This window comes from Salmo trutta, unplaced genomic scaffold, assembly GCF_901001165.1.
Source record: "Salmo trutta unplaced genomic scaffold, fSalTru1.1, whole genome shotgun sequence".
In the NCBI taxonomy this organism is placed as follows: Eukaryota; Metazoa; Chordata; class Actinopteri; order Salmoniformes; family Salmonidae; genus Salmo; species Salmo trutta.
The window spans coordinates 15,067-32,432 of record NW_021822845.1 but is presented as its reverse complement, the minus strand read 5'-3'; the positions used below and the strand labels follow the sequence as shown (position 1 = coordinate 32,432).

The 17,366-nt window shown below is 45.7% G+C and overlaps 1 protein-coding gene across 1 annotated transcript in view; it reads left to right on the top strand.

Moving 5' to 3' along the window:
* LOC115185519 (A disintegrin and metalloproteinase with thrombospondin motifs 3-like) overlaps positions 1–17,166 on the top strand; it is a gene marked incomplete at both ends in the record, with an annotated part of 60,068 nt that extends 42,902 nt beyond the window's left edge. The window contains one exon of the mRNA XM_029745769.1: positions 16,932–17,166. Coding sequence (XP_029601629.1) covers positions 16,932–17,166 — 235 coding nt within the window. The remainder of the gene's footprint in view (positions 1–16,931) is intronic.
* Positions 17,167–17,366: the final 200 nt, after the last annotated feature.

The following is a 17,366-nucleotide window of genomic DNA, read 5'->3' as shown; positions in this document are numbered from 1 at the left end:
AACAATGCCACTTTAAATAATGCCACTTTAATAATGTTTACACATCTTACATTACTCATATCATATATATATATATATATATATACTATCTATTGCACCTTGCCTATTCAGCTCGGCCATCGCTCATATGTAAATATTTTCAATCTCCCCTTTAGATTTGTTTGTATTAGGTAGTTGTTGGGGAACTGTTAGATTACTTCTTAGATCTTACTGCACTGTCGGAACTAGAAGCACAAGCATTTCGCTACACTCGCATTAGCATCTGCTAACCATGTGTATGTGACCAATAAGATTTGATTTGATTTGAAATAGTTCAAGTACAAAAGGGAAAATAAATAAACATATATATAGGTTGTATTTACAATGTTGTTTGTTTTTCGCTGGTTGCCCCTTTTCTTGTGGCAACAGGTCACAAATCTTGCTGCTGTGATTGCACACTGTGGTATTTCACCCAATAGATATGAGAATTTATTAAATGTTTTCAAATTCTTTGTGTGTCTGTGTAATCTGAGAGAAATATGTGTCTCTAATATGGTCATACATTTGGCAGGAGGTTAGGAAGTGCAGCTCAGTTTCCACCTCATTTTGAGGGCAGTCTCTTGAAAGCCAGGTCTGCCTTCGGTGGCCTTTCTCAATAGCAAGGCTATGCTCACTGAGTCTGTATATAGTCAAAGATTTCCTTATTTTTGGATCGGTCACAGTGGTCAGGTAATCTGCCACTGTGTACTCTCTGTTTAGGGCCAAATAGCATTTTAGTTTGCTTAGATTTTTTTGTCAATTCCTTCCAATGTGTCAAGTAATTATCTTTTTGTTTGGGTCTAATTGTGTTGCTGTCCTGGGGCTGTGTGTGTTTTTGAACAGAGGACCAGCTTGCTTATGGGGCTCTTCTCCAGGTGAATTTTGCTGTAAGTGATGGCTTTGTTATGGAATTTTTGGGAATCGCTTCCTTTTAGGTAGTTGTAGAATTATTATATTTTTTTATTTTTTTACTCCTTTTTCTCCCCAATTTCATGGTATCCAATTGGTAGTAGTTACTGTCTTGTCTCTTCGCTGTAACTCCCATACGGACTCGGGAGAGGCAAAGGTCGAGAGCCATGCATCCTCTGAAACACAACCCAACCAAGCCGCACTGCTTCTTGACACAATACACATCCAACCCGGAAGCCAGCCACACCAATGTGTCGGAGGAAACACCGTAGACCTAGCAACCTGGTCGGCATGCACTGCACCCAGCCCGCCAAAGGAGTCACTAGTGTGCAATGAGACAAGGATATCCCTGCGGGCAGACTCACTCGGTTCCGGGTCGCGGGCAGGCTCACTCGGTTCCGGGTCACGGGCAGGCTCACTCGGTTCCGGATCGCGGGCAGGGTCACTCAGTTCCGGATCGCGGGCAGGATCACTCGGTTCCGGATCGCGGGCAGGCTCACTCGGTTCCGGATCGCGGGCAGGCTCACTCGGTTCCAGACAGTGGGCCATCTCACCTGGTTCCGGACAGTGGGCCGTCTCACCTGGTTCCGGACACTCTGGACGAGGCACTGTTGCCGGACACTCTGGACGAGGCACTGTTGCCGGACACTCTGGACGAGGCACTGTTGCCGGACACTCTGGACAAGGCACTGTTGCCGGACACTCTGGACGAGGCACTGTTGCCGGACACTCTGGACGAGGCACTGTTGCCAGACACTCTGGACGAGGCACTGTTGCCGGACACTAAGGACGAGGCACTGTTGCCGGACACTCTGGACGAGGCACTGTTGCCGGACACTCTGGACGAGGCACTGTTGCCGGACACTCTGGACGAGGCACTGTTGCCGGATACTTTGGACGAGGCACTGTTGCCGGATACTCGGGCCTGGTCTGACGCACTGGAAGCCTGATACGTGGGGCTGGTAGTGGAGGTACCAGCCTGGGGACACACACCTCAGGGCTAGTGCGAGGAGCGGGAACAGGCTGAGTAGGACTAGGCTGACTCACTGGAAGCTTGATGCGTGGTGCTGGTACTGGACGTGCCAGACTAGAGGTCCGCACTTCCGGGTCAGCACGAGAGGCGGGAACTGGAAAAACTGGGCCATGGAGGCGCACAGGTGGCCTTGATCGCACCTTCTGCACAACCCGTCCTGGCTGGATGGAACTAGCAGCCCTGTACGAGCGGGGTGCTAGTACAGGGCGAACTGGGCTGTGCAGGGGCCTGATGGTTACCGTGCATAGAGCGGGCGTAGGGTAGCCTGGTTCTAGGAGGCGCACCGGTGACCAGACGCGCTGCGCAGGCATCCTCCTACCAGGCTGGATGCCCACTCTAGCACGGTGCGTGCGTATGGGTGAGATCGTGCGCACTTCTTCATAACTCGGCGCCCTCCACTCCATACACTCCTCCATATAAGCACGGGTAGCTGGCTTAGGGCTCACCCTTGGCCCAGCCAAACTACCCGTGTGCCCCCCCCAAAAAATTATTGGGGGTGCCTCTCGTGCTCTACCTGCCTCCCAGGCAGGTTGTCACAGTGGTCCAAAAATTGTTCCCATGTCCAGTCAATCCTTGACTCCAACACCTCCAGGGACCAGGATGCCATCTCCTCCCGAGCGCACTGCTTCCTATAGTCCACCTGTTGTCGCTCCTTCCTCCGCTGCTTGGTCCGTGTTTGGTGGGTAGTTCTGTAACGGCTGTCGTAGGAGAGAGAGGACCAAGGCGCAGCGGGTTGCATGCTCATCATTATTATTTATTAAAATGTGAACACGGAAAAACAATAAACAAAGAAACGACAGGAACAGTTTTACAGGCTATAATAACAAGCAGTGCAAAATCAACTACCCACAAATCCCCAGGTGAAAACACGCAACTAATATATGACTCCCTATCAGGAACAACGACGTACAGCTGTTCCTGATCGGGAGCCACACAGAACACACAGAAATAAACAAACTAGAAAACCAACCTAGAATACAAAAACCCAGAACACACACCAAAACCCCGTAATAGATAAATAAAACACCCCTCTACAATACTCATAACACCTGAACCACATAAAACAAATACCCTCTGCCACGTCCTGACCAACCTACAGATGACCCCTATACTGGTCAGGACGTGACAGTATGTCTCTCTCTCTCTTTCTCTCTCTCTCTCTCTCGCTCTCTCTCTCTCTCTCTCTCTCTCTGTGTGTCTACCCCCCTCTTGCACTCGCTCTCTCGCTCCCCCTCCCCCTCTCTCTCCTTCCACTCCCCCTGTCTCTCTCCCTCCCTTCTCTCCCTTCCCCCTCTCCCTCCTCCTCTCTCCCTCCACCTCTCTCTTCCTCTCTTCACCTCTCCTTCCTCTCCCCCTATCTCTCCCCCTCCTCTTCTCCTCTCTGTCTCTGGTGGGGACACAGTGATCAGGCTGACAGATGTGTGACTGGCTGTCATAATAAGTCATCTCTGGCTCCCAGGTGGCCCCTCCTTAACACCGCTCTGTCAGGACAGGACAGGGCCCCCAGCCATGTGTGTGTGTGTATGTCTGAGGATCTGTGACCTGCAGGTCAAAAAGCGTGATGGCAGTTGTCTCTAGGTGTGAAGAGGGGTGTGGCTATGTGTCCAGACTAAAATGTACTGCCTTTCGACTACACACGTGCAATAACACACACACTTACCTCTCATCCCTATTCACCTGCCTGTTTAGCAGTGGCCATCCTGCCCCCACTGACAGGATACACACACACCCGTCGTGGAGAGTTTGATGCTGACCTGTGAGAGATGGATCCGTCTGGCTGTGGACAGTGATTATTCTCCCATCTCTAGTGTGTTCACTCTGCACTTCCTCCTTCCCTGACTGGACAAAAATGTTCTCCAGCCTTTTATTTCATAGAAGAAAAAGACAGTCCTTCTGAAATCTCTTCCTTGTGGAGACCTAACTCTAAATCAAGCAGGATGAGAGTTGGAAAAGCTTGATATCAGCAAGGCGTGTGTGTTTGTGTGTGCACAGTACATGTGCACGTGTGTGTTTGGTGAGTTGGTTAAAGACGATATGGCTTTACCGTATGATATGCTAAGACGGTTTAGTTACAGAACTCTAGATTTCTCTGTATATTCTGTGTCTTATAACGGAAAATGACAACATTGATGATAAATGTAGTGTTCACCAGGGGAGATAATGGGATTGTTGTGCTGCGTGTGAGTAGTCCTATCTCTTCAGCCTCGAGGTCTGTCTGTTACACACTCATATTCAACTTGATTGTTGTAGAGAGAGTTATCTAAACCAATCAGGCTAATGTGCATTATTGCAGGGATTGGATCGTATTATACACTGAGTGTACAAAACATTAGGAACTGCTCTTTCCATTACATAGACTGACCAGGTGAATCCAGGTGAAATCTATGATCCCTTATTGATGTCACTTGTTAATCTACTTCAATCAGTGTAGATGAAGGGGAGGTGACAGGTTAAAGAAGGATTTTTAAGCCTTGAGTCAATTGAAACATGGATTGTGTATGTGTATTGTGTATGTGCAACTCAATATTACGTTGATGTTCTTAATGTTTTGACCAATGAGTGTAAATACACACTGTGTATGTACTGTGACAGGTGATCATCAGTCAGAGTAACACACACACACACACACATACACACACACACACACACACACACACACACACACACACACACACACACACACACACACACACACACACACAGCTGAGACTGCCATGTAGAGTCACACAGACAGGATCCTCCCCATCACACAGACTGGATCCTCCCCATGACACAGACTGGATCCTCCCTACCACTCAGACATGATCCCTCCATCACACAGACTGGATCCTCCCTATCACTCCCTCCATCACACAGACTGGATTCTTCCCATCACACAGACAGGATCCCTCCATCACACAGACTGGATCCTCCCTATCACTCCCTCCATCACACAGACTGGATTCTTCCTATCACTCAGACATGATCCCTCCATCACACAGACAGGATCCCTCCATCACACAGACTGGATCCTCCCTATCACTCAGACATGATCCCTCCATCACACAGACTGGATCCTCCCTATCACTCAGACATGATCCCTCCATCACACAGACAGGATCCCTCCATCACACAGACTGGATCCTCCCTATCACTCAGACATGATCCCTCCATCACACAGACTGGATTCTTCCCATCACACAGACAGGATCCCTCCATCACACAGACTGGATCCTCCCTATCACTCAGACATGATCCCTCCATCACACAGACAGGATCCCTCCATCACACAGACTGGATCCTCCCTATCACTCAGACATGATATAGCAGGTATATCTCACTGGTCATCCCCAAAGCCAATTCCTTCTTTGGTCGTCTTTCCTTCCAGTTTTCTGCTGCCAATGAACGGAACGAACTCCAAAAATCTCTGAAGCTGGAGACTCATATCTCGCTCACTAGCTTTAAGCACCAGCTGTTAGAGCAGCTCACAGATCACTGCACCTGTACTTAGCCCATCTGTAAACAGCCCATCCAATCTACCTCATCCCCATACTGTATTTATTTATTTATCTTGCTCCTTTGCACCCCAGTATCTCTACTTGCATATTCATCTTCTGCACATCTACCATTCCAGTGTTTAATTACTATATTGTAATTACTTCGCCACCATTTATTGCCTTAACTTACCTCATTTGCACTCACTGTATATAGACTTTCTGTTTTCTTTTTTTCTACTGTATTATTGACTGTATGTTTTGTTTATTCCATGTGTAACTCTGTGTTGTTGTATGTGTCGAATTGCTATGCTTTATCTTGGCCAGGTCGCAGTTGTAAATGAGAACTTGTTCTCAACTAGCCTACCTGGTTAAATAAAGGTGAAATAAAAAAAATATATAAAAAAATATCCCTCCATCACACAGACAGGATCCTCCCCATCACACATACTGGATCCTCCCTATCACACAGACAGGATCCCTCCATCACACAGACAGGATCCTCCCCATCACACATACTGGATCCTCCCTATCACACAGACAGGATCCCTCCATCACACAGACAGGATCCTCCCCATCACACATACTGGATCCTCCCTATCACACAGACAGGATCCCTCCGTCACACAGACAGGATCCTCCCCGTCACACATACTGGATCCTCCCTATCACACAGACAGGATCCTTCCGTCACACAGACAGGATCCTCCCCATCACACAGACAGGAGCCTCCCTATCACACAGACAGGATCCCTCCGTCACACAGACAGGATCCTCCCCATCACACATATTGGATCCTCCCTATCACACAGACAGGATCCCTCCGTCACACAGACAGGATCCTCCCCATCACACAGACAGGATCCCTCCATCACACAGACAGGATCCTCCCCATCACACAGACAGGATCCTCCCTGTCACACAGACAGGATCCCTCCGTCACACAGACAGGATCCTCCCCATCACACATATTGGATCCTCCCTATCACACAGACAGGATCCCTCCATCCCACAGACAGGATCCTCCCCATCACACAGACAGGATCCTCCCCATCACACATATTGGATCCTCCCTATCACACAGACAGGATCCCTCCATCACACAGACAGGATCCTCCCCATCACACATACTGGATCCTCCCTATCACACAGACAGGATCCCTCCGTCACACAGACAGGATCCTCCCTATCACACAGACAGGATCCCTCCATCACACAGACAGGATCCTCCCCATCACACAGACAGGGTCTGAAGTAGACCTAGACAGACAGTTAGGTAATGCTTTGTCCCTACAGACCTCTGTCTCCTTAAACTCTGTCTATCTGGTACCTCTGTCCCTCAACTTTTGGAGAAAGCTCACTAAGGTCAGGGCCCATATCCACAAAGCATCTCAGAGTAGGAGTGTTGATCTAGGATGGGATTTGGCTTGTAGATCATAATGATGAATATTATTACAGCTCCTAGTTCATGATGCACACAGTGTCTTCTAAACCAATAGAACACTATGTGGTAGTTGTGTTTTACAGCAACAAGTTGAACAGACGATGTACTGGTCATCTGGATCAACTAAGTAATCACTGATCTGTTTACCATAAGGGGACCAAATCAAATCAATGAAATGGAGGAATATTTAAATTAATCATAAATGAAACCCTTTTAAAATCCGTTATAAATTAAAGCAAGTTGAATTCATGCTTCATATTTGAATAATGTACGATGTGGAGGGTGTGCTTCGGGAATTGCATTCATGTAAAATTAGATTGCTGATTAACTGATTAAATAATTAAACCTATAAAGGGAGGCGATGCAGAGTTCAATATGTGTATCATCAGAGTGTCTTCTTCTTCTGGTTGCATAAGGTGTTCTCTTCCTCCCTTGTCTCTACTTGTAATGAGTGCCTGCTCATGGCGGTGCGGTGACATTTTTTGCGACCTCATGGTGCGTTGCTACATATCCAGATGCCAGCGGCCGCTTTAACGGTCTTCCGTCCGCGCCACTCATCACCTTGACGACCTATAAACCTGTCGCCAAGGAGACAAAGTGTCCATGCCTTGAGCTATGTGGCCAAGGTGTGCAAAGGAGTCTGGTGTGTGTGGTGTGTGTCTGTGGGCGGGATGCCTCCGAGCCAGGCGAACAGTAACCATAGATAACTTGTATGATTTATTTTCTTCACGTAGAGAAATGATAGTACTCCATTGTCTCTGATATCAACACCGTCCTACTCCACTGTCTGATATCAACAGCGTCCAACTCCCCTGTCTCTGATATCAACACCGTTCTACTCCCCTGTCTCTGACATCAACACCGTTCTACTCCACTGTCTCTGATATCAACACCATTCTACTCCACTGTCTCTGATATCAACACCTCCTACCTCACTGTCTCTGATATCAACACAGGCCTATTCCTCTGTCTCTGATATCAACACCGTCCTACTCCACTGTCTCTTATATCAACACCTCCTACTCCTGGCTTTGATATCGACACTGTCCTAATCCACTGTCTCTGACATCAACACTGTCCTACTCCACTGTCTCTGATATCAACACCTCCTACCTCACTGTCTCTGATATCAACACTTCCTACCTCACTGTCTCTGATATCAACACCGTTCTACTCCCCTGTCTCTGATATCAACACCTCCTACTCCACTGTCTCTGATATCAACACCATTCTACTCCACTGTCTCTGATATCAACACCATTCTACTCCACTGTCTTTGATATCAACACAGGCCTATTCCTCTGTCTCTGATATCAACACCGTCCTACTCCACTGTCTCTGATATCAACACCATCCTACTCCACTGTCTCTGATATCAAAACTGTTCTACTCTACTGTCTCTGATAAACACCTCCTTCTCCACTGTCTCTGATATCAACACCGTGCTACTCCCCTCTCTCTGATATCAAAACCTCCAACACCACTGTCTCTGATATCAACACCTTCTACTCCCGTCTCTGTTATCAATACTGTCCTTCTCCACTGTCTTTGATATCAACACCGTCCTACTCCACTGTCTCTGACATCAACACCTCCTACTCCCGTCACTGATATCAACACTGTCCTACTCCACTGTCTCTGATATCAACACCTCCTACTCCCGTCACTGATATCAACACTGTCCTACTCCACTGTCTCTGATATCAACACCTCCTACTCCCCTGTCTCTGATATCAACACTGTCCTACTCCACTGTCTCTGAGATCAACACCATCCTACTCCTGTCTCTGACATCAACACCATTCTACTCCACTGTCTCTGATATCAACACCTCCTACTCCCCTGTCTCTGATATCAACACCGTTCTACTCCACTGTCTCTGATATCAACACCATTCTACTCCACTGTCTCTGATATCAACACCTCCTACCTCACTGTCTCTGATATCAACACAGGCCTATTCCTCTGTCTCTGATATCAACACCGTCCTACTCCACTGTCTCTTATATCAACACCTCCTACTCCTGTCTCTGACATCAACACTGTCCTACTCCACTGTCTCTGATATCAACACCGTTCTACTCCCCTGTCTCTGATATCAACACCTCCTACTCCACTGTCTCTGATATCAACACCATTCTACTCCACTGTCTCTGATATCAACACCATTCTACTCCACTGTCTCTGATATCAACACAGGCCTATTCCTCTGTCTCTGATATCAACACCATCCTACTCCACTGTCTCTGATATCAACACCATCCTACTCCACTGTCTCTGATATCAAAACTGTTCTACTCTACTGTCTCTGATAAACACCTCCTTCTCCACTGTCTCTGATATCAACACCGTCCTACTCCCCTCTCTCTGATATCAACACCTCCAACACCACTGTCTCTGATATCAACACCTTCTACTCCCGTCTCTGTTATCAATACTGTCCTTCTCCACTGTCTTTGATATCAACACCGTCCTACTCCACTGTCTCTGATATCAACACCTCCTACTCCCGTCACTGATATCAACACTGTCCTACTCCACTGTCTCTGATATCAACACCTCCTACTCCCCTGTCTCTGATATCAACACTGTCCTACTCCACTGTCTCTGATATCAACACCTCCTACTCCCCTGTCTCTGATATCAACACTGTCCTACTCCACTGTCTCTGAGATCAACACGTCCTACTCCACTGTCTCTGATATCAACACCGTCCTACTCCACTGTCTCTGATATCAACACCGTCCTGCTGCACTGTCTCTGATATCAACACGTCCTACTCCACTGTCTCTGATATCAACACCGTCCTGCTGCACTGTCTCTGATATCAACACGTCCTACTCCACTGTCTCTGATATCAACACCGTCCTACTCCACTGTCTCTGATATCAACACGTCCTACTCCACTGTCTCTGATATCAACTCCAATGTCACTGATATCAACACTGTCCTACTCCACTGCCTCTGATATCAACACTGTCCTACTCCATTGCCTCTGATATCAACACCATCCTACACACTAAATATATCTGTTTGCCATTGACACTTGTTGATCAGAATACTGTTTAAAGCTTGATTCAAACAATTTTGAAAAAATCTGTTTCATACAGCAGTTTGATCAGTTTGATCTTGCTCGCTAAGTTATTACTTTAATCAAATGTATTGACCAGTACAGAGAAACCTGCTTTAATCTAATGTATTGACCAGTACAGAGAAACCTGCTTTAATCATATGTATTGACCAGTACAGAGAAACCTGCTTTAATCATATGTATTGACCAGTACAGAGAAACCTGCTTTAATCATATGTATTGACCAGTACAGAGAAACCTGCTTTAATCATATGTATTGACCAGTACAGAGAAACCTGCTTTAATCATATGTATTGACCAGTACAGAGAAACCTGCTTTAATCATATGTATTGACCAGTACAGAGAAACCTGCTTTAATCAAATGTATTGACCAGTACAGAGAAACCTGCTTTAATCAAATGTATTGACCAGTACAGAGAAACCTGCTTTAATCAAATGTATTGACCAGTACAGAGAAACCTGCTTTAATCAAATGTATTGACCAGTACAGAGAAACCTGCTTTAATCAAATGTATTGACCAGTACAGAGAAACCTGCTTTAATCATATGTATTGACCAGTGCAGAGAAACCTGCTTTAATCATATGTATTGACCAGTGCAGAGAAACCTGCTTTAATCAAATGTATTGACCAGTACAGAGAAACCTGCTTTAATCATATGTATTGACCAGTACAGAGAAACCTGCTTTAATCATATGTATTGACCAGTACAGAGAAACCTGCTTTAATCAAATGTATTGACCAGTACAGAGAAACCTGCTTTAATCATATGTATTGACCAGTACAGAGAAACCTGCTTTAATGAAATTAGCTAAAGGAATGTTGTTATGCATCCCAAATGGCACCCTATTCCCTACATACTACACTACTTTTGACCAGAGTCCTGTGTGTCTGTATGTGTGTGTGTGTGTGTGTCAGCATGTGTTGTTTCCTGAGTCTGTGTGCTGGATTACATCAATCACTAAGTATAAGACAACTGGAGTAACTTCGCCGAATCCAACAGCAAGGTGTCCAATTGGCACATATGCATAGGCACGCACTTACGCACGCACACACAAATCATGCTCCAACTCCCCCCAGGAAGACTGTGTCTAGTTAAGGCCGTGGCCAGCTGAACATGATGAGCAGCTCTCCAGAGAACCACACCATGTCCTGACAAACAGTCTGCTGTAGCAGTGACATCTCAATATTAGGACTGCTTTCACCTGAATAATCACCATTAGTCTCCTACTCTCTCTCTCGCTCTCTCGGTCTCTCTCGGTCTCTCTCTCTCGGTCTCTCTCTCTCTCTCGGTCTCTCTCGGTCTATCTCGGTCTCTCTCTCTCGGTCTCTCTCTCTCTCTCTCGGTCTCTCTCTTTCTCTCTCTCCCTGTCTCTCTCTCTGTCTCTCTCTCTCTCTGCCTCTCTCTCTTCTTGCTCTCTTCTGCAGGCACCAGACATTTTTGACATTTGCAAAGGTTGAAAGACAGAGCACCTATGTCTCCTAATAAGGAAGCGCTCCTCCACCTGAATGAGAGGTCCGGGGGGGAGGGGGGGAGACATTGGAGAGGGGAGCGATGGGAGAGGCAGAGGGAGGCTTTTTGAGGGGGAGACAGGGTGAGGTCATATTTTTCTGTCACACATGTAAAAGGGAGAGGGCGGTAGGAGAATGAGGGGGTAAAGTAAAAGTGAGAGGGCAGTAGGAGAATGAGGGGGTAAAGGAAAAGGGAGAGGGCAGTAGGAGAATGAGGGGGTAAAGGAAAAGGGAGGGGCAGTAGGAGAATGAGGGGGTAAAGGAAAAGGGAGGGGCAGTAGGAGAATGAGGATGTAAAGGAAAAGGGAGGGGCAGTAGGGTAATGAGGATGTAAAGGAAAAGGGAGGGGCAGTAGGAGAATGAGGGGGTAAAGGAAAAGGGAGGGGCAGTAGGAGAATGAGGGGGTAAAGGAAAAGGGAGGGGCAGTAGGAGAATGAGGGGGTAAAGGAAAAGGGAGGGGCAGTAGGAGAATGAGGGGGTAAAGGAAAAGGGAGGGGCAGTAGGAGAATGAGGGGGTAAAGTAAAAGGGAGAGGGCAGTAGGGATATGAGGGGGTTAAGGAAAAGGGAGGGGCAGTAGGAGAATGAGGGGGTAAAGGAAAAGGGAGGGGCAGTAGGAGAATGAGGGGGTTAAGGAAAAGGGAGGGGCAGTAGGAGAATGAGGATGTAAAGGAAAAGGGAGGGGCAGTAGGAGAATGAGGGGGTAAAGGAAAAGGGAGAGGGCAGTAGGGGGATGAGGGGGTAAAGTAAAAGGGAGAGGTACTCTAGATCTTTTGTTATGGTCCACCTTGTGTCACTACACACATGGAATTGAAATATCTTCTGACTGCACTGCAACTGACTTAGAAAAGGGAGTAGAGAGGGAGGAGAGAAGGAGGAGAGAAGGAGGAGAGAGGGAGGAGAGAGGGAGTAGAGATGGAGGAGAGAGGGAGGAGAGAGGGAGTAGAGATGGAGTAGAGAAGGAGGAGAGAGGGAGGAGAGAGGGAGGAGAGAGGGAGTAGAGAGGGAGGAGAGAGGGAGTAGAGAGGGAGGAGAGAGGTTGTAGAGAGGGAGGAGAGAAGGAGGAGAGAGGGAGTAGAGAGGGAGGAGTTAGGGAGGGAGAGGGAGGAGAGAGGGAGGAGAGAAGGAGGAGAGAGGGAGGAGAGTGGTAGGAGAGAGGGTGTGGAGATGGAGGAGCGAGGGAGTAGAGAGGGAGGGAGGAGAGATGGAGGAGAGAGGGAGTAGAGAGGGAGGAGAGAGGGAGAAGGGAGGGAGGAGAGAGAGAGTAGAGAGGGAGTAGAAAAGGGAAAAGAGGATTCGGGGAGAGAAGCAGGAGGACAAGATGGACACTGTACCAGACAGTCTCTTATGTAGGGAAAGTGTTGTAATAGACAGTAACAACAACTTTAAGAAATAATAAATGCAAAATTGTTGGCATTGTCAAGACAAGAGCCAGAGACAGTGAAACATGTAGACTGATTTCAGAACTGTAGGTGAGGAGATTGTATTTATTTATGTGTACCTGGTGGCAAAGACTGTGACACGTCATAAATATAGTGGAGAAGACTGAAGCAGAACTGTAACACTCAAGGTCTGTCGGGTCTCTCCTCATTGCTTTCTCTCCCTCTTTCTCTCTCGCTTATAGAGATTAATCACAACTTGTCATATCTCTCTCTCTCTCTTTCACTCTGTTGCTTATAGAGACACGTCACTACTCTTCCCATCTCTCTCTGTGTGTGTTAGCTTTTTCTCTCCTCTCTCTTTCACTCTCGCTTATAGAGATAAATCACAACTCTACTCATCTCTCTCTCTCTCCCTCTCCCTCTCTCTGTCGCTCTCAATTCAATTCAAATGGCTTTATTGGCATGGGAAACATATGTTTACATTGCCAAAGCAAGTGAAATTCTAAAACAGTAAACGTTATACTCACAAGTTTCAAAGGAATACACACATTTCAAATGTCATATTATGGCTTTATACAGTGTTGTAATGATGTGCAAATAGTTAAAGTACAAAAGGGAAAATAAATAAACAAAAATATGGGTTGTATTTACAATGGTGTTTGTTCTTCACTGGTTGCCGTTTTCTTGTGGCAACAGGTCACAAGTCTTGCTGCTTTGATGTGGTATTTCACCCAATAGATATGGAAGTTTATCAAAATTGGATTTGTTTTGGAATTATTTGTGGGTCTGTGTAATCTGAGGGAAATATGTGTCTCTAATGTGGTCTCTCTCTCCATCTCTCTGTCCATCACTTGTTCAAAAGCTACTCAAGTGTCTTAGGGCATTTTATCCAGAGGGATGGTATCCTCCTAAAAAAAACAAAAGAGTCAAAATGTTGCTTTCCATCGATTGTCTTATGTAACCAGAACATCTGAAGTGATCGTCTTTAAAAGCAGATGGTGTGGTTATGACATCATGCTCGTTAACAAGAGTTAGGGCCTTTTAGGGCAAACAAGCAGGGGTTGTTTTGAAGGACAGGGCCTTAACTTCAACTAATTCTATTAAAGATGCCCAGAATAATTGTCAACATGTGTGCTCATAGATACATGATAGCCTAGACAATGGCACCTGCTGGAAAAAGAATTGTACACCCCTGACTGTTTAAAAAAACAATCATGTTTAATTATCCCTTTAATTATTTTCCCCTGCACTTCCACTGTAGTTAGAGAACATCCTCACAATGTTCTGTCACTCATATTAGCTGCTACTGAATCTTATTCCGTCCGACTTCTAGGATCTCCTAGCGACTCCGGAGCCAATATTAGCTGTGCGGTGCGTTGTTTTACCCATGAGCCGGTTGCCTAGGTAACGTTGCATAAGAGCAGCGGGAAGGAAAGGATGCCCCTTGCTGATTGTGAGACGGGAGACTAGGAGGTAGATTTACCCAGCAGCCCCCTTGTTCTATATCTCTCTCTCTCTCTCTTTCTTTCTCTATCTCTCTCTCTCTATGTCTCTCTCTCCCTCACTATCTCTCTAGTTTCTCTCACCAACCCTTTATACTCCAACACTCTGATGTGTTACACTAGTAAAGATCAAACAGTTCCACATAGTGTATGTTAAAGCCCGCATGGCTCTTAAAGCATTTCACCATGTGTGTTAGCTTAGTGGCTCTCCTTCCTGATATCACTGTCCTCTGTAGCAAGTTGCCTTTCCTCATCATTATATGGCACGCAACAAAAGCTCATACCTGTCCAAATGAGATGCTACCAATAGAATGGAATAAGCACCGGCAGTGGACTGAGCACGACCTAAATTGAAATCTAAGTCTCGTTGTATTTGACTTCAGAAGGCCTAGCGTTCTGGGTCTCCTAAATGAATAAACCGAGTGTCTTGTGGAACATACAGTACCAGTCAAACGTTTGGACACCTACTCATTCCAGGGTTTTTCTTTATTTTGACTATTTACTTGTAGAATTGAGAGAATGAGAGAATGCCAAGAGTGTGCAAAGCTGTCATCAAGGCGAAGGTTGGCTACTTTGAAGAATCTCAAATATAAAATATATTTTGATTTGTTTAACACTTGTTTGGTTACTACATGATTCCATATGTGTTATTTCATCGTTTTGATGTCTTCACCATTATACCACAATGTAGACAATAGTACAAATAAAGAAAAACCCTGGAATGAGTAGGTGTGTCCAAACTTTTGACTGGTGCTGTATGTCTGGAAGAATTGTCATGTTAAATGTGCAGTGTACTGTACTGTACTTGATTTTTTCACACTGGCATTAACCAGTGACCATGCAGCTAATCCCCACAGTGAAGCATTTCTCAATGAGACCACATCTCTCAGCCTGATAGCCTGCAGTTACCAGGCAGCCTAAGGCCACACACAGTCCTTAGCTAAGAGTGTCTGTGTAAAGAGCCTAACAGGATAGTGCATGTAGATTCCGTAGAGATATGTGGCTCCAGATTGCCGGGCGTTCCCAGTCTTTCCAACAAGTGGATAATGTTCTGTGGAAGCCACAGTGTTTCCGTCTGTGGCAGGATGAGTAGAGCCATCCTTGGCTGTGGAGACAGCATTGTGTGTGTGTCGATGTGTGTGTGTGTGTGTGTGTGTGTGTGTGTGTGTGTGTGTGTGTGTGTGTGTGTGTGTGTGTGTGTGTGTGTGTGGTGTGTGCGTGTGGCTGCATGTGTGCCTGCATTTTAGATGTTAACTGTCTGTGTGTGTGTGTGTTTTAATATTAACAGCGTGTGTGTTTGTGTGTGTGTTTTAAATGTTAACAGTGTGTGTTTTTGTGTGTGTGTTTTAGATGTTAACAGTGTCAAATCAAATCAAATTTTACTGGTGACATACACACGTTTAGCAGATGTTATTGCGGGTGTAGCGAAATGCTTGTGTTTCAAGCAGTGTGTGTTTTAGATGTCAACAGTGTGTGTGTGTGTGTTTTAGATGTTAACAGTGTGTGTGTATTAGATGTTAATCGTTTGTGTGTTTTAGATGTTAACTGTGTGTGTTTTAGATGTTAACTATGTGTGTGTATTAGATGTTAACAGTTTGTGTGTTTTAGATGTTAACAGTGTGTGTGTGTATTAGATGTTAACAGTTTGTGTGGTTTAGATGTTAACAGTGTGTGTGTATTAGATGTTAACAGTTTGTGTGGTTTAGATGTTAACTGTGTGTGTTTTAGATGTTAACAGTTTGTGTGTGTTTGTGTGTGTTTGTGTTTTAGATGGTAACAGTGTGTGTGTGTGTGTGTGTGTGTGTGTGTGTGTTTTAGATGTTAACAGTGTGTGTGTTTCAGATGTTAACAGTGTGTGTGTGTGTGTGTGTGTGTGTGTGTGTGTGTGTGTGTGTGTGTGTGTTTTAGATGTTAACAGTGTGTGTTTTTTAGATGTTAACAGTGTGTGTGTTTTTCAGATGTTAACAGTGTGTGCTTCTGTGTTTTAGATGTTAACTCTGTGTGTGCGTGTGTGTGTGTGTGTGTGTGTGTGTGTGTGTGTGTGTGTGTGTTTGTGTGTGTGTGTTTTAGATGTTAACAGTTTGTGTGGGTGTTTTAGATGTTAACAGTGTGTGTGTGTGTGTGTGTGTTTTAGATGTTAACAGTATGTGTGTGTTTTAGATGTTAACAGTGTGTGTGTTTTAGATGTAAACAGTGTGTGTGTTTTAGGTGTTAACACTGGGTGTGTGTTTGTGTGTGTGTGTGTGTGTGTTTTAGATGTTAACAGTTTGTGTGTTTTTGTGTGTGTGTGTGTTTTAGATGTTAACAGTGTAAAATTAAATCAAATTGTATTGGTCACATACACATGTTTAGCATATGCTATTGCGGGTGTCGCGAAATGTAGTGTGTGTTTTAGATGTTAACAGTTTGTGTGTGTGTTTTAGATGTTAACAGTGTGTGTGTGTGTGTGTGTGTGTGTGTGTGTGTGTGTGTGTGTGTGTGTGTGTGTGTGTGTGTGTGTGTGTGTGTGTGCGTGTGTGCGTGTGTGTGTGTGTTTTAGATGTTAACAGTGTGTCTGTGTTGTCTCTAGGTGCTGACCTGCCTGGTCTGATAGACCTCGAGTCCCTGTATCGTGGTGTGGAGCAGAGTATCAACCAGACCCGAGCCCAGAGACAGAGGAGACAGAGTCCAGAGAGAGCCTACAACATTGAGGTCCTGCTGGGAGTGGATGACTCCGTGGTCCAATTCCATGGCAAGGAACACGTCCAGAAGTACCTGCTCACGCTCATGAACATCGTAGGTATAGCACACTCACAGAGAGATACGCACACACACACACACACACACAAACAGAGGCACACACACACACTCCTGCAAGAAAGAACTGTCTAATATGTCAGCTAAAATGAAACAGAACACTCACAGAGGACTAGAGACTAGGGCAGAGAACCAGAGACTAGGACAGAGAACCAGAGACTAGGATAGAGAACTAGAGACTAGGATAGAGAACTAGAGACTAGGATAG